General features: G+C 38.5%; 2 protein-coding genes across 3 annotated transcripts in view; one reads left to right on the top strand and one right to left on the bottom strand.

The window, feature by feature from the left end:
* Nucleotides 1-8,393, bottom strand: part of NSL1 (NSL1 component of MIS12 kinetochore complex) — a 15,320-nt gene extending 6,927 nt beyond the window's left edge. Inside the window, exons 1-3 of the mRNA XM_032214821.1 lie at nt 8,074-8,393; nt 5,473-5,548; nt 2,202-2,332 (exon numbers count right to left, since the gene is read on the bottom strand). Of these exons, the coding sequence (XP_032070712.1) occupies nt 2,202-2,332; nt 5,473-5,548; nt 8,074-8,352 (486 nt within the window). The 5' untranslated portion in view covers nt 8,353-8,393. The remainder of the gene's footprint in view (nt 1-2,201; nt 2,333-5,472; nt 5,549-8,073) is intronic.
* On the top strand, nt 8,375-22,528 carry TATDN3 (TatD DNase domain containing 3). 2 transcript variants are annotated; one of them, XM_032214823.1, is made up of 10 exons: nt 8,375-8,504; nt 9,665-9,697; nt 10,704-10,777; nt 13,558-13,642; nt 14,748-14,810; nt 15,653-15,762; nt 16,525-16,580; nt 17,805-17,917; nt 20,630-20,707; nt 22,251-22,528. In XM_032214823.1, the coding sequence occupies exons 1-10, from the start codon at nt 8,454-8,456 to the stop codon at nt 22,401-22,403; spliced, it is 816 nt and encodes a 271-aa protein (XP_032070714.1). In that variant the 5' UTR covers nt 8,375-8,453; the 3' UTR covers nt 22,404-22,528. The 2 variants fall into 2 exon arrangements, with proteins under 2 accessions (XP_032070714.1, XP_032070713.1); XM_032214822.1 differs by having other exon boundaries at nt 20,627-20,707.

The following is a 22,528-nucleotide window of genomic DNA, read 5'->3' as shown; positions in this document are numbered from 1 at the left end:
GGAGAGTGAACTACAGCCTGTGTAGTGGCTGCATTTATGCTATGGATGGTTGTGGTCACCTTGGCTATGAATACACACACACACACACACACACACACACACACACACACACACAAACCAGTGGTGGGTTCCAGATCCCGTTCCAACGCTATGTCTTAGCACCTCCACAACACTCCAGCTACTCAGCGGAGCGATGCACAGGCACTGTAAATGCCATGCATGCGTGGAAGCGCCAAAGACTTAAAAGACCAGTAAGGAGCTTGGGTGGGCGGCTGGGCCCTCCGGAGCACCGTACCGGAACAGTATCCAGTGCTCTGGGCAGGCTCCGTTACACCCGTACCGGGGTGTACCACATATAACCCACCACTGACACACACACACACATATATATATACAGCACACCAGTGGTGGATTCCGGATCCCATTGCAACCAGTACGGTGCAACGGGGCCGGGGGTCCACCACATGCACGTGCGCAGCATGCATACTTACCGCCCGCAATGCTCCAGCAGCTCAATGGAGTGTCGCACAGGCACTGTACGTTCCGTGCGCGTAAGCCCTGATCGGCTCAAATACAGGTAAGGAGGGTGGGCGGGCGGGCCCTCAGGAGCGCCATACCAGAATGGTACCTGGTGCTCCCAGCAGGCACCGGTACCCCTGTACCGGAGCGTACTGTTCGTATCCCACCACTGCAGCACACACACACATGCGCGCGTGCACACACACACACACACATTATTTGTTAACCCAGAGTCGTGTATTAAAAGGGGTGGCTATATAAAACAACAGTATCCACAATAAAATTCATTAAGTATTGGATGTATGTGTGTCTATATCAGCTCCTATCCTGAACCTCTCTCCAATAAGTACCTTTTTTAAAGCTTTAAGTACTGTATTTTTTGGAATATAAGACACACCTTTTCCCTCAAAAGAGGCTGAAAATCTGGGTGCGTCTTATACACTGAATACAGCATTTTCTGCTTCCTGAAACCCCACCCGTTCACCAAAATGGCTGTGCATAGCTTTTAGAAGGCTTTCAGAGTGTTCCCCGGGGCCGGGGAGGGCAGAAATGAGTGAAAAACGGCCCGTTTTTTTGCCTCCCCAGCCTCCAGCAGCACTCTATAAGCTTCCTAAAGGCTATCCATGTCCTATTTTTGTAAAAAAAACAGGCCCGTTCTTGCGAAAATAGGCCATTTTTTGCTCGTTTCTGGCCCTCATACAACCCCCCAGAGCACTCTACAAACCTCCTAAGGGCTATTTATGCCCCCCCTTTTTTTTTTGAGAAAAAAAAGCGGGCCTGTTTTTGTGAAAAACGGGCCATTTTTAGGAGATTTGCAGAGTACGAAAACTTTTTTTAAAATTTTCCTCTTCAAAACCTTGCTGCGTCTTATACTCCAGTGCATCTTATACTCTGAAAAATACGATAAGTAGACATATGCATTTTCCTGCATCACAATAATTTATAATAGATTTTAGTGATCACATTACCTCACCTTAGTAATGTATTAAACACTATAATCTGGTATTCATAGAATCTATCTCTCCTAAGGGATAGAATCAAGATCACGTGAAGTGTTAATACCACTTTATAATGCCTTGGTAAGGCCACACTTGGAATATTGCATTTAGTTTTGGTCGCCACGATGTAACAAAGATGTGGAGACTCTAGAAAGAGTGCAGAGAAGAGCAACAAAGATGATTAGGGGACTGGAGACTAAAACATATGAAGAACGGTTGCTGGAACTGGGTATTTCTAATCTAATGAAAAGAAGGATTAGGGGAGACATGATAGCAATGTTCCAATATCTCAGGGGTTGCCACAAAGAAGAGGGAGCCAAACTATTCTCCAAAGCACCTGAGAGTAGAACAAGAAGCAATGGGTGGAAACTAATCAAGGAGAGAAGCAACTTAGAACTGAGGAGAAATTTCCTGACAGAACAATTAATCAGTAAAACAACTTGCCTCCAGAAGTTGTGAATGCTCCAAAACTGGAAGTCTTTAAGAAGATGTTGGATAGCCATTTATCTGAAGTGGTGTAGGGTTTCCTGCCTAGGCAGGGGGGTTGGACTAGAAGACCTCCAAGGTCCCTTCCAACTCTGCTATTTTATTCTAGTCTATCTGCTACTGCAGTAAGCAAATCATTATCTGAGTCTCTCAAAGTAAATATTTTCACCCAATGATTTAAGTATTCAAATTACTCACCAACAATTTTTGTTGCATTTTAATGCTTTTAACAAAGTTTATTTGCATTTTTCTAGGATATTGAGAACGCTTGGAAGCCACTTCCACAATTAATTCATCAAGCTGGTCTTCAAGGAGTTTAATATCTGTATCTATTTTACAACAAAAATAGAAATGTTTAATATTTGAAAAGTATAGTATGTGGATTTATTTTTAACTTCAATCGGTATAGAAAAAGATACATGCATATCATCATCTTGACCTGAAAGTATAAAGGGAAGAGAAAAGATTTATTATAGTAAAATTTTTATTCATTATTAAAATTAAAATTGTGAAACAAATTTGAATTTATGTTAAATGACAAACTGTATGATAAATCCATAAAAAGCAAACCAACTAATGATTTACTGCCAGCAAAACTGTAAGAATTAACTGTCTAATAAAATTTTGCTTAGAAATTATTGCCTGGAAACAGACTAGTTTCTTGACATAAATTATTTTAGCTGAAAAAGAAACAAAGAGTCATGTCCAACAAACTGACTGGAATTCTTCAAGTAAAAATAAAAATACAGGTACAGGTAGTCCTCACTTAATGACCACAATTGGTAATGGAATCTCAGTCATTGAGCAAAGCGGCCGTTAAGTGAAATGCCCATGTGACTGCTTCAATCAATGCCTGCAATTCCTGCACTTCCACTTGCAGTTATTAAGCTAGGTTGTTAAGGAGAACGAGTGAAAGGTCCGCCTTTTGGCAGACGAAATCCATCAGAAGGCAACCCTTTGGTTCTCAAATGTTCCTGCAGCCAGCTGAAGGACTTCAGTTCCCCTCACTGCACTGGGGTGGGGGAAAATGCTTTGGTGGGCTATGGCGCTGAAATCTTCAGTATCTTGCTCTATTCATGCTGCCCATGGAAGACCTAAACTCCTCTCTGTCCCCTCTGCTTGCAACCATCTCTGCTGGTATCCGCGTTGACTTTCTGGGGAAGCCAGCAGAGAAGATTGCAAATAGTGTTCACATTTTGGGGTGCTTGACAAGTGGTCATAAATGTGAACCAGTTACAAAGTGTCTGAAATGGGATCACTTGACCAAAGGAGAGGGTGATGAGACATTTTATGACGGATGAGAGAGTCTTCTAAAGCATTCTTTCCAAGTTTGTTGTAATTTTAAACAGTCATTAAATGACCTGGCATAAGTCAAGGTTTATCTATATTGGTACTATGTTACTAAGTATTTTGAAAAGCCTCAATGGTTAAATATGAGTTACTTTAAAGAAATTCTGGAGAAAGAACTTTATCCAAAACTCACAAAATAACCATACCATCCATCCATCTTTCTATATGAGGCATTTAAAATGCAAACACATATACACACTCATTTAAGTTTGCTTGGTACCTTGAAATCTGAACCAAAAAAGTGCATATACCTAAGTATTCAGTTTCATAAAAATATATGTTCACATCAGGAATTCCAAACATTCCTCAGTTTCCAAAAGTGGTTTTAAATTATAAGCATAATTGTTATTGAGTATGGATACCAGATATGGGCTGCAGGAAACTAACCAGCTATTAAGAAATATAGAATGGTGTAATGGTTTGCTGCCACCTAATAGTTAGTCTGGTAAGGATTTTTATTTTTGGTGCCTTTGAGCCAGTGTTTACTCCTGGCGACTGCCTGAACAAGCCCTTACAATTTTCTTGGCAAGATTTCACAGTGGTTTTCCACTAGATCTTTCCTAGGGCTGGAGAGAATGACTGGCCCAAGGACACCCAACTGTCTTTGGTCTAAGGCAGGATTAGAACTCATTATCTCTTAGTTTTTAGCCTTATACCTTAACCATGATACCAAACTGGCACTATAGAATTCATAACTGCTACTTAAAATAAAATACCAAATTTAAAAAAAGAGTCAATAATTCAATTGAAATGAAATATAGTACAACTTTTCTACAAACGTTCTAATGTTATTAATTCACATCATTTTAAACTACTAGAGCCAGGATGATGAACCTATGGCACACATGTCACAGGTGGCACGTGGAGCCATTTGTCAGGTTCAGCCTTTTTTAAAGCCATTTTTTGCCCTCCCCAGAAGCTTTATAGGAGCCTGGGGAGGGCTAAAACAGCCCCCCCCCCGAGGCTTCAGGAGCTTTCCTGAAGTCTCTGGAGTGCCAAAAACCGGCCCTACAGGCAAACCGGAAGCTCAGGAATGGACTTCCGGTTTGCTGTAGGCCCGGTTTAAGCCCTCCGGAGCCTTCAGGGGCCTTCCAGAGGACAAAAAATGACCCAACAGACAAACCGGGCTGTTTTTAGTCCCCAGGAGCCTTCAGGGAAGCCTCCGGAAGGCCCCTGAAGGCTCCAGAGGGCTTAAACCAGCCCTATGAGCAAACCCAAAGTCTGTTCCCGAACTTCTGATTTGCCCGTAGGGCCATTTTTTTGTACTCAGGGGGCTTCAGGGAAGTTCCTGAAGCTTCCGGACGGGCTGTTTTCGCCCTCCCCAGGCTCCTATAAAGCCTCTGGAGGGCGAAAAAAGCATGCAAAAAATGGGGGAGGGGGGAGCACCTGTCATGTGCACTTGTGTGCTGGGGGGGTGTTGTGCATTGCATTATGCGTGTGGCATGCCCACACACAACCCCCCTGCGCTCCCCCCCGCTTATGGCACGCGAGCCAAGAAAGGTTCACCATTACTGTACTAGAGTCTTATATAATTATAAACTGTCATCTACAAATTATAACAGGCCAACAGATGGCAGTAGCAGACTCTTTAATTTGAGATGACAGGAAAAGAACAGAACATATTTTTGCATATAAAGTATATTATGTTAATCTCCTCATCACAAATGGAAGTTTTGCCTATACTGTATCTATAACTAATATTTTTAAACTAGACTAATATTGCAAGGAATTGTACTGCAAAAGGGACTGAGTAATTCTGTTCACAGAAATACAGGAGTCCTCGATTCACAACCACAACTGAACCCAAAATTTCTGTAATTAAGTGAAACATTTGTTAAGTGAGTTTTGCCCCATTTTATGACCTTTCTTGCACAATTGTTAAATGAATCACCACAGTTGATAAATTAGTAACACAGTTGTTAAGTGAATCTGGATTCAAAGTCAGTGGACTTTGCTGGTCAATAAGTCACTTTTTTCAGTGCTGTTGAAACTTTGAACAGTCACTAAACGTACTGTTGTAAGTCGAGGACTACCTGTAATTTCTGATGCATAAGATTTTCCAACAGTATTAGTCAAGATCTTGCATATTAACTCTAAAGATACTTTTAAATTAATATACCATTTTGAAGATCTGATGATTCCTGCCATGGCTGCCCGTTAACAGTGATATTTTCGTGTACAGCTGTTTCAAAGTTCTATACAAAATGAACAAAAATATATACAGATATGAATATATAATGTAAGAATTCTTAAAAAGATACCTTTAAATGCCAATACTGTATTACAAAATGGACCAGCAAGGAATGACATTGATAAACAGCATTCTGACAAAGCACATCCATTCAGCAAAACACAATATTTACAAGCATAATGATGTTGTCATGTTGATAAATTACAAGATAATTTCCAATCTTCAGCACATTCCAACATTCAGCAACAAGGCTTCAAACATTTTGCATGACAATGCACAGAATTATGGGGAATAAATGCTCATTACAGATACTAGTATTTTCATAAGAAGAAACAAATGCAAAATTCAACTCTATTAATATATAGTCACACATACTGGGAAAAATTACCTTCTGTGTTGCTAAACAGAAAACTCAAGGAAAATTAATGGATGTAATAAGTCCACTGCCCTTTCTGAAACAAATTGCCCAGTTCAGATTGGACTTCATATACAGAAAAATACTATTAATCTCTATGAAGGGAATAATTGCAAATAACCTTTTACTTCTCTTGTCTGTTTTCACAATTAATTTTACCAGTTAAAAGAAAAAAAAATCCCCCAAAAATGAGAGAAGGGAAACTCGGACATGTACTCTAGAGAAAGTATATCCTAACTGGTAGACAAACTCTAGCACTCAATTGTCAGAAATTACTTTCTGGAACTCAAAACAGAGTTTTATTTTTGGGATTTTTTTGCATGCAAAGCTAGAGACAGAGGTATTATCAGTTTGAAAATCAGTCTTTTTCAAATTTTTATAAACTCATTAGATGACCATAATCAAGCCAGTCTTGACATACTATGTATACTAGTTTACTTTATCTACTATCATAACCACAAAATCTAAATAAATTTACTAAGGAAAGATCTCAGGATTTCCAAGCATAACATAACAAACACATTTCAGAATTTTAAGAAAAAAACCTTGCATGGCAAATACATGTAAATACAGTACACAAGAGCAACTTTCCATAACAGAATGATCTGCACAGTTTTATTTATTCTATTATTGGCTGTTTTAATGCCAAAGCTTCAATTTAAATACTATTACCCTGTTTCTCTGAAAATAAGGCCTCCAATCGGGATTTTGAGCGCATGCGCTAAAATAAACCCTCCCCTGAAAATAAGCCCTCCATGAAAATATTGCAACATAGCAGCAGCCATGAGGTGATCACGCTCGCCGCCTCCTGCACCTCAAAAATAATAAGACCTCCGCAAAAATAAGCCCAAGTGCTTATTTCAGGGGTCAAAAGAAAATAAGATCCTGTCCCATTTTCGGGGAAACACGGTAATAACTTTTAAAGATTAGTAATTAATTACCAGTCTAGCTTAGTTTCTATTGGCTACTTCTGATACAGGTTTTTTAAAAAAATTAAGATTAGTGTCAGAAGTGTCAACTTCTACAACATTGTTGGCATTAATTGTGAAATCTCTTTAGGAATGCTTAGCAACATCCCTCTTGAAACAATGTGTTTCTTCTTGTGAAAATACTTGTTTCTATTGCTCCCATATTGCTTTTCAATGCTTTTACAACTGATAGTTGTAAAAGCCTTTCCTATCTTCATAGAAAACAAATCACAAATAAATAAAATGACTTACTGTCATACTGTATTTAAAAATCAGCAACATTTATGTTGCATTTATAATTTTTAGGGTTTAAGGATGAAAAGTGGTTAGGATCGTATCATACAGTACATATTGGTGGAGAGGAAATATAAGGTTCTGTACGGTTTCTGATAATTATGCTTATTTTAGAACTTATATGACAGCTTTGTGTGTGCTTCTGACTTCAAAAATACATGAATCGGAAATGCCCTTTTTTTCAGCAATAGTTCTTTAAGAATGGTAGAAGAATTATTTGGGGCCATAGGTTACTCATCCACTTACTAAAAATTTTTTTTAGGGCAAAGAGTCTACAGAGATTCTTAGACATCCAGCCCATGGTTGTCCCAAAGGTGTTTTTTTCAAGAGGCAACTGGACTTCTGTTTTTTTCTTTGAAGACGTTTCACTTCTCATCCAAGAAACTTCTTCAGATCTTCTTCTTCAGAAAAAGAAGCTTCTTGGATGAGAAGCGAAACATCTTCAAAGAAAAACCAGAAAGTCCAGTTGTCCCTTGAAAAAAACATCTTTGGGTGTGTCTTTTTAATGATGTCCATTAGGTGTCCATTTCAAATCCAATGGGATTATAGAGGTTCAGTTGCCTCATGATTTAGGAAACTTGGCAACTTTAAGACTTGAGGACCAGCTATGCTGGCTGGAGAATTCTAGGAGTTGAAGTCCACAAGTCTTAAAGTTGCCAAGTTTGAAGACCTCTGATTTAGGACAAAGAATTAATCTCTATTCAACCAAACAACGCCCCGCAATCAATTCAGTATACATTTAAAATCTTCCTCTGGTAGAAGTAATCTGAATGAAAAGCAATCCAAATAAATCTGCCGCCATCCCTCCTTAGCAGCCCAACTCTCACCCCGGTCGAGCCCCCTTAGCCTTACCCAAAGCGATTCCCCTACAGCTTGTTCCAAGTTCTCCGTCTCCACAGCCTGGCCGGCTCCGAGTCTGCGCACGAAAGGCCTGCAGTGATCCAGCAACTCGGCAGTCCACCGGCGGGAAAGGCACTGCACTCGGAGCTCCTGACGCGGCGGGGGACGATCAGCCGCCGCCGCAACAGCAGCCGGCGGCAGCGCCTCCATCTCGGCGGCCGTTTCCCGCTCTCTTTCAAAGCCGTTCTGACTTTCCCGCCCAACCCGGAAGTAGATGTAAGCCATCCTCATTTGACGCTTTGCCAATCTCCCCCACTCCCCACGACGGTGGAATCCAGAAATAGGTCCGGGTAGAAACAGCAACTGAGACAGATGCAGTTCTGAGTGCCAGGATGGGAGCGGTGGATTGTCACTGCCATCTCGCGGCACCCGAATTTCAAAGGGTAAGTGGGTTTGGATGAAAGGGGGAAAAGAAACACCAGAATCCTTACTCTTATTTAGTCATCTTAAGTCTTTGCAAAGGAATTGCGAGCTTTCTTCATCTGGAAATACTGTTATGTAAAGATTAGGAATGATTTAGGTTACTACTTTGACATAGCAACGTCTGCTCGAACTTGCCGTGTGACATTTATTTATTTATTCAGTCAATGACTTTGGGCAGCTTGCAATTTAAAACGAAAATGATTATTAACTGAATCTGAAAATATATATGTTGGTCCTATCAGGGGAGAATACACCAAGGATTTCCCCAAAGATTGCAAACATTTGTGGTTCCTCTGGTTATACTATGGAGGCATATCTTCCTGACTCTACTTAGGGCTGATAAGGCTGCAGAAATCTGAAGCACTTCTAAATGGATACTGAAAGCAACAGAAGAAGAATCTATAAAAGTTCTAGCCAAACTATGCCAGCATATCTGGATAAAGACACAGTAGTCAACAAATTGGAAGAGGTCAATCTACTTTTCAATACCAAAGAAGAGTCTACAGGTAGTCCTCGACATGACCACAATTGAGCCCAAAATATATGTTGCTAGGTGAAACATTTGTTAAGTGAGTTTGCCTCATTTTACGACTTTTCTTTGCACAGTTGTTAATGGAATCATTGCATTTGTTAAATTAGTAACATGGTTGTTAAGTGAATCTGGATTCCCCATTGATTTTACTTGTCAGAAAGTCACAAAAGCTGATTACATGACCCCAGGACACTGCAACCGTCATAAATATGAGCCACTTGCCAAGCATCTGAATGTTTATCATGTGACCATGGGGATGCTGCAAAGGTCGTAAGTGTGACTTTTTTCAATGTCATTGTAACTTTCAATGGTCACTAAATAAACTGTTGTAAGTTGAGGACTACCTGTATTATATTTCCTTTTTTCTCCTTTTGGGGAGTGTTTTTACAATATTTATTCTTTTTAATGTATTTTCTGTATTAAGATTTGTATCTTTTATCTCTTCATAATAAAAATCATCGGGGGGGGGATTAGACAGCATTACTCTTTATAGGTAGAAAGAAAAGCATGCTGAACCATGGCCGTGGCAAATATGCTATGCTTAAACACAGTGATCTGCCAGTATAATAACATCTTAACCTTTTCCAGGACATTGAAAGTGTATTGGAAGAAGCCAAAAAGGTTTGTAGTATTTTTCACTTGTTATTTTCCCTTTATCAAACCCTGGAAAGAATGGATGCAAGAAGGTTTTCTGCCTTGGGAAGGGGGGGTGGACTAGAAGACGTCCAAGGTTTCTTCCAGCCCTATACTTCTATGATTCTATCCTGAGAACTCCCAAGTGTTGGAAGGCCTTTTTTGAACATTGACAAAAGGAGTGCATGGGTGAAAACTGTTGAAGCATGAGGCAAATGACCAAAATTGGAACTGGACCCTAACTTATGGTTTAAGGAAGTCTCAGAAAGGAAATGTTTCTCCATCTCCTTTCCTCAACTCTTTTCTTTTCAGCAGAATGAACCTGCAGTTCTATATACAGGTTTTGTGAGACAGTCAGAATTGCCATAGAAATAATATGAGATGCAGAACTTTCCTTTTGTTAACTTTCTGTACACAGATTACTTTAGGAACAAGTCATTTAAATGTGGGAATAATATTTTGGGTTCCACCACAAAACCGCGGAGGACAAAATCATGCTCGACGAAAGCGCGCATTTGACGTCATCACAGCGCAACGAAAACATCGCGCTGTGATCGAAAAATGTAAAAATAAAGCGAAAACCTTACCCTAACCCCCCCAAACCTAACCCTAAACCTAACCCTAAACCTAACCTTTAACCTAACCCTAAATCTAACCCTAAACGTAACCCTTAACCTAACGCTAAACCTAACGCTAACCCTTAACCTAACGCTAAACGTAACCCTAACGCTCTAAACCTAACCCTAACCCTTAACCTAACCCTAACCCTAAACCTAATCCTTACCTTTATGTGAATCGGCTTGCTTTAATTTAAATTTTATTTCAATTTTTAATTTTTTTCGTCGCGCTGTGATGACGTCAAATGCACGCTTTCGGCGAGCGTGATTTTGTCCTCCGCGGTTTTGACGGATCACGATATTTTGGGATAGATTTACTTTGGAATAGTTTTGTGATTTACTGCTTTTAATTCTATCTAATTTATTTTTTGTTTCAGTCTAAAGTTTTGGCCCTGGTAGTAGTTGCTGAACATTCTGGAGATTTCACAAAAATTATTCAACTTTCAGAAAGGTACTAATGTTTCCAGTCTGTACTTAATGGGATGAAAATAGTTACAATTTAGGATTTAAAGAATTAAACAGTTAGTTATATCCATTTAACAGGTTTTTGGAATAAACATCTTCATTTGCACTTTTGTCGTGCTTCTTTTAGTTTCAAAATTAAATTGAGCTATGCTGTTGTTCAATAAATAACTGTGTTCAGAGAAAATGTTAAAAATGCATTGAATTTTTGGAGTATTTCTTTTGGAATATTGGACTCACCCGCAGTATTTTACAATGCAATTTTAACAACTGGGAGTAATTTGATATCATGTGCAGGAGAACTTCCCAATAATTCATTTAACATTGGAGACTAGCACTCAGTTCCACTGAGGGATAAATTGGTTTGTTACGGTTCTGAAAGTAAAAGATAAGCCTATAAGTGAAAGAAGTGCAACCTTTTTTTATAGATTTATGCAAATTGCAATATACAGTGGGGCAAAAAAGTATTTAGTTAGCCACCAATTGTGCAAGTTCTCCCACTTAAAAAGATGAGAGAGGCCTGTAATTGACATCATAGGTAGACCTCAATTATGAGAGACAAAATGAGAAAACAAATCCAGACAATCACATTGTCTGATTTGGAAATAATTTTTTTGCAAATTATGGTGGAAAATAAATATTTGGTCAATATCAAAAGTTCATCTCAATACTTTGTTATATATCCTTTGTTGGCAATGACAGAGGTCAAATGTTTTCTGTAAGTCTTCACAAGGTTGGCACACACTGTTGCTAGTATGTTGGCCCATTCCTCCATGCAGATCTCCTCTAGAGCAGTGATGTTTGGGGGCTGTTACTGGGCAACACGGACTTTCAACTCCCTCCAAAGTTTTTCTATGGGGTTGAGATCTGGAGACTGGCTAGGCCACTCCAGGACCTTGAAATGCTTCTTACAAAGCCACTCCTTCGTTGCCCGGGTGATGTGTTTGGGATCATTGTCATGCTGGAAGACCCAGCCACGTTTCATCTTCAATGCCCTTGCTGATGGAAGGAGGTTTGCACTCAAAATCTCACAATACATGGCCCTATTCATTCTTTCCTGTACACGGATCAGTCGTCCTGGTCTCTTTGCAGAGAAACAGCCCCAAAGCATGATGTTGCCAACCCCGTGCTTCACAATAGGTATGGTGTTCTTTGGATGCAACTTATCATTCTCTCTCCTCCAAACACGACGAATTGTGTTTCTATCAAACAGTTCTACTTTGGTTTCATCTGACCATATGACATTCTCCCAATCCTCTTCTGGATCATGCAAATGCTCTCTAGCAAACTTCAGACGGGCCCGGACATTACTGCCTTAAGCAGGGGGACACGTTTGGCACTGCAGGATTTAAGTCCCTGGCGGCGTAGTGTGTTACTGAGGGTAGCCTTTGTTACGTTGGTCCCAGCTCTCTGCAGGTCATTCACTAGGTCCCCTCGTGTGGTTGTGGGATTTTTGCTCACTGTTCTTGTGATCATTTTGACCCCATGGGGTGAGATCTTGCATGAAGCCCTAGATCGAGGGAAATTATCAGTGGTCTTGTATGTCTTCCATTTTCTAATTATTGCTTCCACAGTTGATTTCTTCACACCAAGCTCGTTGCCTATTGCAGATTCAGTCTTCCCAGCCTGGTGCAGGTCTACCATTTTGTTTCTGGTGTCCTTCGACAGCTCTTTGGTCTTCACCATAGTGGAGTTTGGAGTGTGACTGTTTGAGGTTGTGGACAGGTGTCTTTTATACTGCTAACAAGTTCAAACAGGTGCCATTAATACAGGTAATGAATGGAGGACAGAGGAGCATCTTAAATAAGAAGTTACAGGTCTATGAGAGCCAGAAATCTTGCTTGTTTGTAGGTGACCAAATACTTATTTTCCACTCTAATTTGCAAAAAAAATCTTTCAAAATCAGACAATGTGATTGTCTGGATTTGTTTTCTTATTTTGTCTCTCATAGTTGAGGTCTACCTATGATGTCAATTACAGGCCTCTCTCATCTTTTTAAGTGGGAAAACTTGCACAAATGGTGGCTGACTAAATACTTTTTTGCCCACCGTACATTTGATCAGTACTTGATTGGGATATGACAATATCTGTGTTAATGAGATCAGAAGATGGGAAAATGAGAATTAATACGGTGGCTTTCTTTGAGTTGTATGAAGGGATCTAAGCCTGTGCATGTTAACAAGTTATTTTTTTCTAGATGTTATCAAATACTTGTACTTTCCATCTATCTCAGTATCTGAGTCAGCATTCATTTGTATTTTACGGCTCAGCAGGTTCTTCTGGTTGGTTAATCTGGCATCATGCTTTTTCCTTCATCAATTATTCAATATATGCTGCATGAAACTTGAGATACTTTAACTCAGTGGTGTGCTGGAACTGGCTTGCAAGAGCCACCTTTAAAATTTTCTGGAATTCTGTGTTTTGTTTGAGAGTAGAGTTGAGCCACAATGCCTAATGTGCCGATCATCTGTTTTTCAGCTAGCAGTGAGGCATAACAGCAACAACGGAGGTAGCAGAATCAATTCTTAAACATTTATCAGTACACTCCTGCCTAGATTGATATTCTTTTGCACAAAACAAATAAAGTTGCAGTTGTTTTCGAGTGGTACTCAGACAAGGAATGCATTGAAAATGTAAGAATTAGGAACAGAAAACTAATTTACTTTTATTTTATCTGAAATAAGTATTGATTTATTTGACAGTAATTTTAGTGATTCAGTATAATGTGCACCTGACTTATGCCACGCCTTAACAAATGCTTATGTCTAGGTATCCAGGATTTATTTTTCCGTGCTTGGGCATCCATCCAGTTCAAAGTATTCCAGGTGGATGTGAACGCAGTGTTACTTTAAAGGTGACATAAAATAAAATTACAACTTTTAAATTCTATACATTATTAAAGTCTATACTGTGTCTTGATTTGTTATAGATTTTTCAGTCTTTATTAAACTGTAGTCAGTAGTTCTTTAATCTTACAAGTACTGAATAAAGTTCAGTGAGTAAAAACGTGCCTAAGATCACAGATAAATGAATTTGAGAATGGAACAACTTATTAAAAATCATCAACATTTCTAAAATCAGTTTGGTTTAATTGAGTCACTGTATGAGTGAGATGGATGGCAAAAAAATCTAATAAATAAATAAAGTAAGTGAAATCTAAATACTAGACAAAAAGACATTCCCTCGTATGGATATATGAATAAGGCATATATTCATAGTTACCATCACAAAAGACTAAACACATAAATAAAAAAATATCTACAGTAGATACCTACATAAAAACATATAATTAAAACACCCCTTATTGATTTATTTAGATCAGTTTTATGAGAGAAGTTTGCTTATTACAAGTCTTGTTAAGAATACTTATTAATGAAAGTTTAGAATTTCAAGATTGAAAGTATAGTTCTAAGACTCTTCTTGTAGAAGCAATGGGGCACATCTTATATCAATATTTTTATAAAGAGAACAAAGGAAGAAGCAATGTTTTCCATTAAAAGTATAGTATATGAGTACTAAGGCATGTGGCTTGGTATTTAGATAGGAGTGTCCTATAGTGTGCCAGGAAGAAATCTTTGTGAACTTGTTTGATTAGAGGTAAACCCTCACATATATTTGAAAGTAAAATTCAACCTTTATAAGGCAAGATACACCTTAGCTCCAGCTATCTTTTGGTTCCATGAACAATTCAAAGTTTTAATGTAGATTAAAATATTCAATGTAGCAGTGCTTTCAACCTTTAAGAAGTGTGGACTTCTGTTTTTTAACTATGTTTTTATACTACTGATGTTTTTATTTTAAACTGCCAAGAGTCACTTAGGTGAAATGGGCAGTGTAGAAATTTGATAGATAAATGAATAAATAGAAGGGAAATCAAGAGAGACGTGAAACTAAATGAGCAGAAGCAGATATGTACATTTACGTTAATATTCATTTCATATTGTTAAATCTTTTTGCAGGATCTAGAAGAAGCAATCCCACTCATTGAACTGTATCAGGATCACTTGCTGGCCATTGGGGAGGCAAGTATCATCATAACATTTTTATTAAGTCTTTTTCATATATATTTTTTCCTCTGCCAAAAGCAGTGTGTATCACTTAGAATTAAGCCCCAAAGAGTTGAATAAAATTTGTGTCTAGATAAAAGTTTCTAGGACACAACACTGCAACTCAGCCTGTGGTGTTTACACATTACATAACTTTAGATTTCATTTTTGCAGTACACTTATCTGGAATTAAATCCTATTGAATAAAATGGCTTATAGTATATGTAAGTGGACTCACACAGAATTGTACAGATAGAATGGAAAATAAGATATCAATGTACAGTATGCCATGACAAAAACATCCCTGTATATTTCCTGGGTGTGTAATTGTGTATATTTTGGAAACTGTGCAATTGCTGAAGTATTTATATCTGTGAAAATACATATTCATTTATATATTTTGAGCAGTTCAAATACAGAATCATTTAAAATAAATAAAATGTATGTTATATCCTCATTACATATCTATGGCACTTATCATAAATAACAATATGTATGGATATGTATGGATTGCATAGTATTTGCAATATATCTAGGAAATATTTTTCATGTAATCAATATTTTCCATGTTGGAAATTATCTTTAAATAACAAGCATGTTTTTGTTGCTTTTGATCTCACAGAATAGTCATCTTTTGAAGTAAGCTTCATAAACTATTTACATTCCTGAATAAATGATTAAAAATTGCAAGTGTTTCATAAATAATAATAATTATTATTTGATAGATATAGATCCTTCTCTTTCTCCAGGAGCACAACATGTCCTCTAGTTTTTGTCTCACAATCACAACCCATCTTTTTTTTCTTCTCTTTCTATAGATTGGTTTGGATTTTACTCCCAGATTTGCCAGCAGTGATGAACAGAAGGAAGGGCAACGACAAGTCTTGATAAAACAAATTCAACTGGCAAAACAACTTGACTTACCTTTGTAAGCCACTTGTTGCAAAAATATAGCTATTATTATAATTTATAGAATTAGTCTCTTTGTGATCCTTAGTTTCTTTAAATGAACTTATTATTCTAAAAATCTGATTGCATTTTGCATAGATCCTATGGTTAATTCATGTACTGTAATTATAATGCATCAAATTGCATTATTGTATAATAGTCGAATAGTGATTTCAAATGTTTTCAAATTTTTATTATTCTGTATCATACCCTCCAATTTTGTATAATTAGCAATTCAGCAAGACATCATATGTAGATTTTAGAAAACCTCAGAGTGGGAATGATGTTCCATAGTAGAAGTGCCATAGAAGAGAAGGTGCATGCATGTTACATGGAATTGTTTCACGGAAGGGATTCTAAGCTCACACTTCCTTGTTACTATGAGGAGTAGATAGAGAACTCTAGATCTAAAAACGAGTGAATTGACTATGGTACCCTTTTCATATGGCACTCATGTGAAATGGATGGCTATACAAATAAATAAGATGCTATAATAAAGAACAGACTCATCCCCAAATGTTTATTTTTTAATATTGTGATATTTATTAGAACTTTAATAATTATCCTATACTTAAGTCCTGCTACAAATTAACAGTAAATTAAAATATCTAGCTGAAATCCAAAAGCCTAGACTGCTGCAATCTCAATCATATACAGTATATAGCTGGCTTATCTGACCCTGAAAATCATGCTAGTTTTGCCAAAATCTCTTGCTGAGTTTCGTTCTTTTTATTTATTCTAGAAATGTTCATTCCCGCTCAGCTGGAAGGCCAACGATTAACCTCTTAAAGGAACAAGGTATCATTTATTTTACTTAATGGTTTAAGTTTGTTTAGGTTACTTGTTAAAATATGTGTGCCCCTGATATCGGGTTTCATCTCCATGGGAGTCTAAGTCAACTTTTCTTCTTTAGATGTTATATCAGAAATATGAGGAATATAACCCTTAGTAGTTGCTAACTCATCTGCTTTCACTGCAATTTTCAAAACCATGCGTTATTATTGGAAAAAGCACAGACATTTGAAAATCTGAGGCGTTTTCAAATCTGGGGCATTACATTTTAGCAAGATTTGCTTATTGGCAGAATTTGTGATGAAATCCAGGGCCCTATTTTGCAAAAGAAACAGGAAAATTCCCAAATCTTGTCACATTTGCCACATTTTGAAATAAATGTGTTTATTTAGGGGCTAGTTTACCACATTATGTAATAAATCATGTAATATATCAGGGGTTTCAAACTTGTGGCCCGCAGGCAGGATGCAACATGTGCAGGCCACACCCACCCCAGCTCTGTGAAGGGGAAAACATCATGTGACAGCAATGTGATGCGGCGAGTTTGACACCTGTGTAGTATATTATGCAGACTAAGGTGCTGGAGGGATATAATGTCATGGAGCCCAAAGTCTAAAATTTCCTAACTATTCTAATGAATATAATATTTATTCCAAAATTAAACAGCACTTCAATACGGATCATATGATATAAAGTATTTTTTGCAAATTGATTCCCCAAATTGAATGCATATTTATTTTTGCCTTTGTGTGATTTTTGCAAAAAATTCCTAGCCTGTTAGAAACAACTGCATAAACAATATGATACAAAAATATAAAATGAATATATGAAAAGGTAATAGCAATAGTACTTAGACATATATAGCGCTTCACAGTGCTTTACAGTTCTCTCTAAGCAGTTTACAGAGTCAGCATATTGACCCCAACAATCTAGGTCCTCATTTTACCCCTTTCGGAAGGATGGAAGGCTGTGTTAACCTTGAGCGTGGTGAGATTCGATCTGTCAAACTGTTGGCAGCTGGTGATTAGCAGAAGGAGCCTGCAGTACTGCACTCTAACCACTGTGCCACTGTGGCTCACTCTACAAGAGGGCATTAATCTGCCTCTGTTGCATAATATGGGTTTTGATACACACCAACTTTCTTTGTGTGTATTTGGCTGCTTATGTTAGGGTCTGACACTGTAATTCTACTGGTAATGTGACTTCTTTCCTGTCTATTGGGATACTTAGGTGCTGAGAAAGTGTTGCTTCATGCATTTGATGGCAAACCATCTGTAGCAATGGAAGGAGTGAAGGCTGGATATTTTTTCTCTATCCCTCCTTCAATTGCAAGGAGTGAACAGGTAAGGATCAAGGAGCAAAGTCTTGAACAAAAGTTCTTTATTCATGGCATTATGTAATACAAACCTAAATACACATAAGCATATTTATAAATACATTCCAGGACAAGTTAAAAAAGGTCTAACTCAATCTTGATTCTTGGCACCTACCTAAGCAAGTTCCTAGTTTTCTTGACAACAGTTTTGGAAGAAACTTTCATTTCTTTTTTTTCCTATGGCTGAGAGCAAGTGACTGGCCAAAATTATCCAATTAGCCCTATCTCAAAGGTGGGATTAGAACTCATAGTCTGGTCTCTAGCAATGTTCCCTCTAATTTTTTTTCAGTGTGAGCAGAAAAGTATAGTGTTTGAGCGGCATATTTTCATGCCTGAGCACCTGAATTTTTTTCACAGATGTCACCTAAGACAACAACGAAATCAGTGTTATTTGAAACTCAACGTTATGTTTATTCAAGGGACCCGCTTAATTAAAAGTGTTATATAATATCAGTATCACTTAACAACGGTCCTGCTTAGCAACCAAAATGTTGGCTCAGAAACTCGGGCATTGAAGCACGCAAGTCTTAAAGCTGTCAAGTTACAAGACCCTTGCACCCCTAACCCTTTAGGAAAAAAAACCCCAGGGGTCTTCAAACCTGACAGCTTTAAGCCTTGTGGACTTCAACTCCCAGAATTTCTCCTCCAGTCATGTTGCAGCAACGTCATCTGCGTGGATCTGCTCCATCTTCGGTTTTTTTCACAGGGGGCAGGGCTGCCACTGAAGATGCCAACGAGCCCCCACCACCACTAGAATATGCATTTGTTTAGCATGACATAGAATAGTCTTTCAACCAGAAGTATGGAATAAAAGAGAGACTGATAAATATTAAAAAAAATAAAACCAAAAAGCAGCTATTTATTTGAGTTCTAGATAAACATTTAGTTCAGATTTAATAGTGTTTCAGAGATGTGGCTGTCAGCTATTTGTGTATGTATGTTATTATTATGGAAGGTTAGATGAGATTTCACCAATATTATTCACCCTTGATTAATGCATTCATTCTAATAATCGAGTCTGACTCTGAATTACAAATCTATGTCTGAAGAATCTGGGTTAAGTTTTGGATTGGAAATTTGGGGAACATGAAAGTTTATGCATAATTTTTGTAATTTTTTCATTGGGTCTTAATAATGATTTTATTCATTTGGGATTTGGGGGTCTTTTTTCATAGGCTTATCACAGCTCTAATTTTGTCATTAGGAGCAATGTAACATTGGCCACTAATGTATTGTATACAGTTTGCCTTAGAAGGTAATACCTTTTGTATAGTAGGAACTTAAGATAGGCAGACTTCATACAGATAAACAATTGAGAAATATTGTTCTTTTTAAAAAGCAGTGTTAATTGCTGCACCTTTCTCATATTAAGTATATTAGCTCAAGTTCATGTTAGGAAAAACTTTCAGTCTTAAAAGGTTTGGTGAGGAGAAATCCAAAAATTCTTTTAAAGAATTTAAATTAAATTTGAGGCTGCCTCTGCTTTCGCTCTCCCTCCCTCAGCTGTGCAGCAGTGGCAGCGGCAGCTCTCAGCCTACAGCGGCAGCGTCACGCAGGCTGTGGAAGGAGGACGAGGAGGAGAAGGGAACCAAAGAGAGGCTTTTACCGGGCGTGCGCCCCACAGCCAGGACCGTCCTTGCGCCTCAAGCCGTGTTTCTTCCTGCAAAGCCCTTCGGGCAACCCGAGAGTTCCGCCTGACGCCCGAAGGGCTTTGCAGGAAGAAACATTGGCTTGAGGCGCAAGGACGGTCCTGGCTGTGGGGCGCACGCCTGGTAAAAGCCTCTCTTTGGTTCCCTCCTCCTCCCCCTCCTTCCACAGCTTGTGTGACGCTGCCGCCGTAGGCTGAGAGTTGTTGCTGCTGCTGCTGCACAGCTGAGGGAGGGAGAGTGAAAGCAGAGGCGGGGCGCCAAGCTTTGGTTAAGGCAGGCAAGGGAAACCGCGAGCCAAAAGGAAGTCTTGCTGGGAAGACGCGGCAGCAGGGCTTTAAAGGGCTCCCCCCTCCCCAGCCAGCCAGCCCACCCAGCCCATTCTTCCCTCGCCACAACTGTATCCAACAGGCCAAGTTGCTGGGAGGAGAAAGTTTGGGCTGCAGGACATGAGATTCCTCTGGGGAGGTCCTTTGCGGGCGGCCAGTTCTAGCCGCCTGCAAAGGACTTCCCCATGTTTGCTTTGAAAGAAATCTCTGCGCGGCAGTTAGAAACTGCTGCGCAGGGTTTTCTTGCCATGTGCGCGGCCACGCAGCCACGCACCTTAGAGGGAACAGTGGTCTCTAGCCTGATGTCTTTTACATTTACAGTACATCAAATTAATTGTCAGTTATTAATCAAGTAAAGTATTCAGTTCAGTGAAACAGTATAGGTTCTCCTGCTTGAAGGGACTCCAAGGTCCCTTCTGGCTCATTCATTCTATTCTATTCATTGCTTAAACAAAAGAAGCAAGGTTTCTCAATGGATCTTGGACTTTTTCATTTTTTTAAAATTTGAATATACTGAAATAGGGAATAAAAATTATTTTGACTGTATACGTATATAAAGACAAAGTATTCAGCTTTTGGCAAGGTGCATATTTCAATTGTTTAGGTGGAAATTATCAACTGATTAACCGTCTTTTGTTCAAAAGTTTGCCTTTTCAGCTTAAAAGCTATAGATGTTGATTCCTTTCTGTGATTTCCTTTAAGAAGCAGAAACTTGTGAAACAGCTACCTCTAGAAAGCATTTGCTTGGAAACTGACTCCCCTGCCCTAGGTCCTGAGAAACAGGTGAGGACCCATCAGTGATTCCATCTTGTCAAGTTCAGCAATAACATACACAGTGTAACAGTAGAATTTATTTTATCAGTTAAAGTCTGTTAAAATGACAGACTAAATGACTGTTAAAAAGACTTTAAGTGTAAAGAAAGGGGGAGGTTAACTCAGTGAAATAAACTGCAGGTGTTGTTTGCCCCAACTTGTTGACCAATGGAGTGCTTGAGCGTACCACCTATAGGAAATATGGAAATGGTTTCTAGGTTGTGATATTATCTTTGCACATCTGCAAACATTGAGGCTATACCTATGCTACTCTGTTACTAGTGTTTGGACCTGGGATACATCCAAGTAGTTTGTACTTGCTTAAAAGTCTGAACATTGTGTTAGTGGTGCACAGGTTGTTCTTGGCACATTTGTTCAGAAGCAGCAGACTGTTTTTCCACCCCATGTCTTAAGGGACATCCCTTAAGGGAGGTAACTAAGAAGGAACTAAGTCATTAAGGAAACAAAGGAAAAATTTCATCTGAACCAGACAAAAGAAATTGAGCCTGAGCATGTGGGGAAGCCCCCCAAATCTCATCAACAGCAATAACCAGACTTATAAATTAACAAGACGAGTAGCTGGTAGTCTTTCAATCAACAAAGCAAAACAAGCAAGGACTTTGGGAGATAAAAGGGGTCCTGAAGCCTTCCGCTCTTTGAGTCATCTTTGGACCCAGACTTGGCAGCTTCTGTCTCAAGAACCAGTTGTGCCTAGTATTCGATTGAAAGTGGCTTGAGCGTACAAGTAGCTGTTTTCTAGGGCTTTGAGTGTGTGACTGAGTGACCATAAGTCATATCTGGAAGCACATGTAACACCCATGATCACTGTCTGTTGCCACCTTAGCATTGAAATTGGCCAAAATGATGACTTTGTCACTAGTGGGATGTTGTTTGGACAATCTGGTCCAGGTCCTTGTAGAACACTTCCTTGTCTTCACTTAAACTTGTGAAAGTTGGTGCATAGGTGCTGACAATGGTGATATACAAGGACTTGCTGAGAGAAAAGCAGAATTTCATAATCTCTTCTTTTATTCCAACTAGCCAGATATTGTTGTAGGGCAGGCCAAGTTTAGAGTACCTTTTCTAATCTCCTCCCTCATGCAACGGTGGGTAGCATTATTCTAGGAGGACTGCCCAGTTGCCCTGAATGCTGCTAGACATCTCTGCTGTCTTGGTTACAAAAACAAATAATCCAAGAGCTGGTCCAAGAGCCATTCATGTGAAGATTTATGACAGCAACTGTCAGTGATCATATCTACCCGTTCCTTCATCATGCCTGCATTACTGCAGAACTCAATGAATTAGGTTTGAACTGAGAAGATTTGCAGATGAGTTGTAAATGAAAGGAATTGCTCAATAGTATAATCTTTATTGTCATTGTACTTAAATACAACAAAATTCGTTAGGAAATAGGAAATAGGAACCTGTTATCTAATTTTATAAATGTTTATAAACTTTGTAATTTTCTTTATCAATTTTTAATAAATTTTATAATCTTATAATTGCATTTTAGGTGAGAAATGAGCCAAAGAATATCTTCATTGCTGCAGAATACATTGCTAAAATAAAAGGAATTTCAGTGGAAGATGTTTTACATGCAACAACACAGAATTCACTGAAGGTCTTTCCTAAACTGAAAAACTTCCTCCTAGATGATATTCTATAGTATCTGAGATTAATTCAGATTATTTAAATATGTGTAATTACATAAAATGTATAATATTAAAATATTTAACGGAAGAGCATATGTGTAGCTCAGAGTTGAATTGTGGAGTCCTTGGTGCTTGCTAA

The sequence above is a fragment of the Thamnophis elegans genome, chromosome 4 (assembly GCF_009769535.1).
Source record: "Thamnophis elegans isolate rThaEle1 chromosome 4, rThaEle1.pri, whole genome shotgun sequence".
NCBI classification, from domain to species: domain Eukaryota; kingdom Metazoa; phylum Chordata; class Lepidosauria; order Squamata; family Colubridae; genus Thamnophis; species Thamnophis elegans.
This window is presented reverse-complemented; position numbering and strand designations above follow the sequence as displayed.

Bases quoted from the DNA above. Each gene is read 5' to 3' on its own strand.
- TATDN3 (XM_032214822.1), top strand. From the start codon at position 8,454: ATGGGAGCGGTGGATTGTCACTGCCATCTCGCGGCACCCGAATTTCAA. The intron at 16,581-17,804 runs GTATCATTTATT...TGGGATACTTAG, and splicing joins TAACCTCTTAAAGGAACAAG to GTGCTGAGAAAGTGTTGCTT. The intron at 17,918-20,626 runs GTAAGGATCAAG...ATTTCCTTTAAG, and splicing joins CAATTGCAAGGAGTGAACAG to AAGCAGAAACTTGTGAAACA.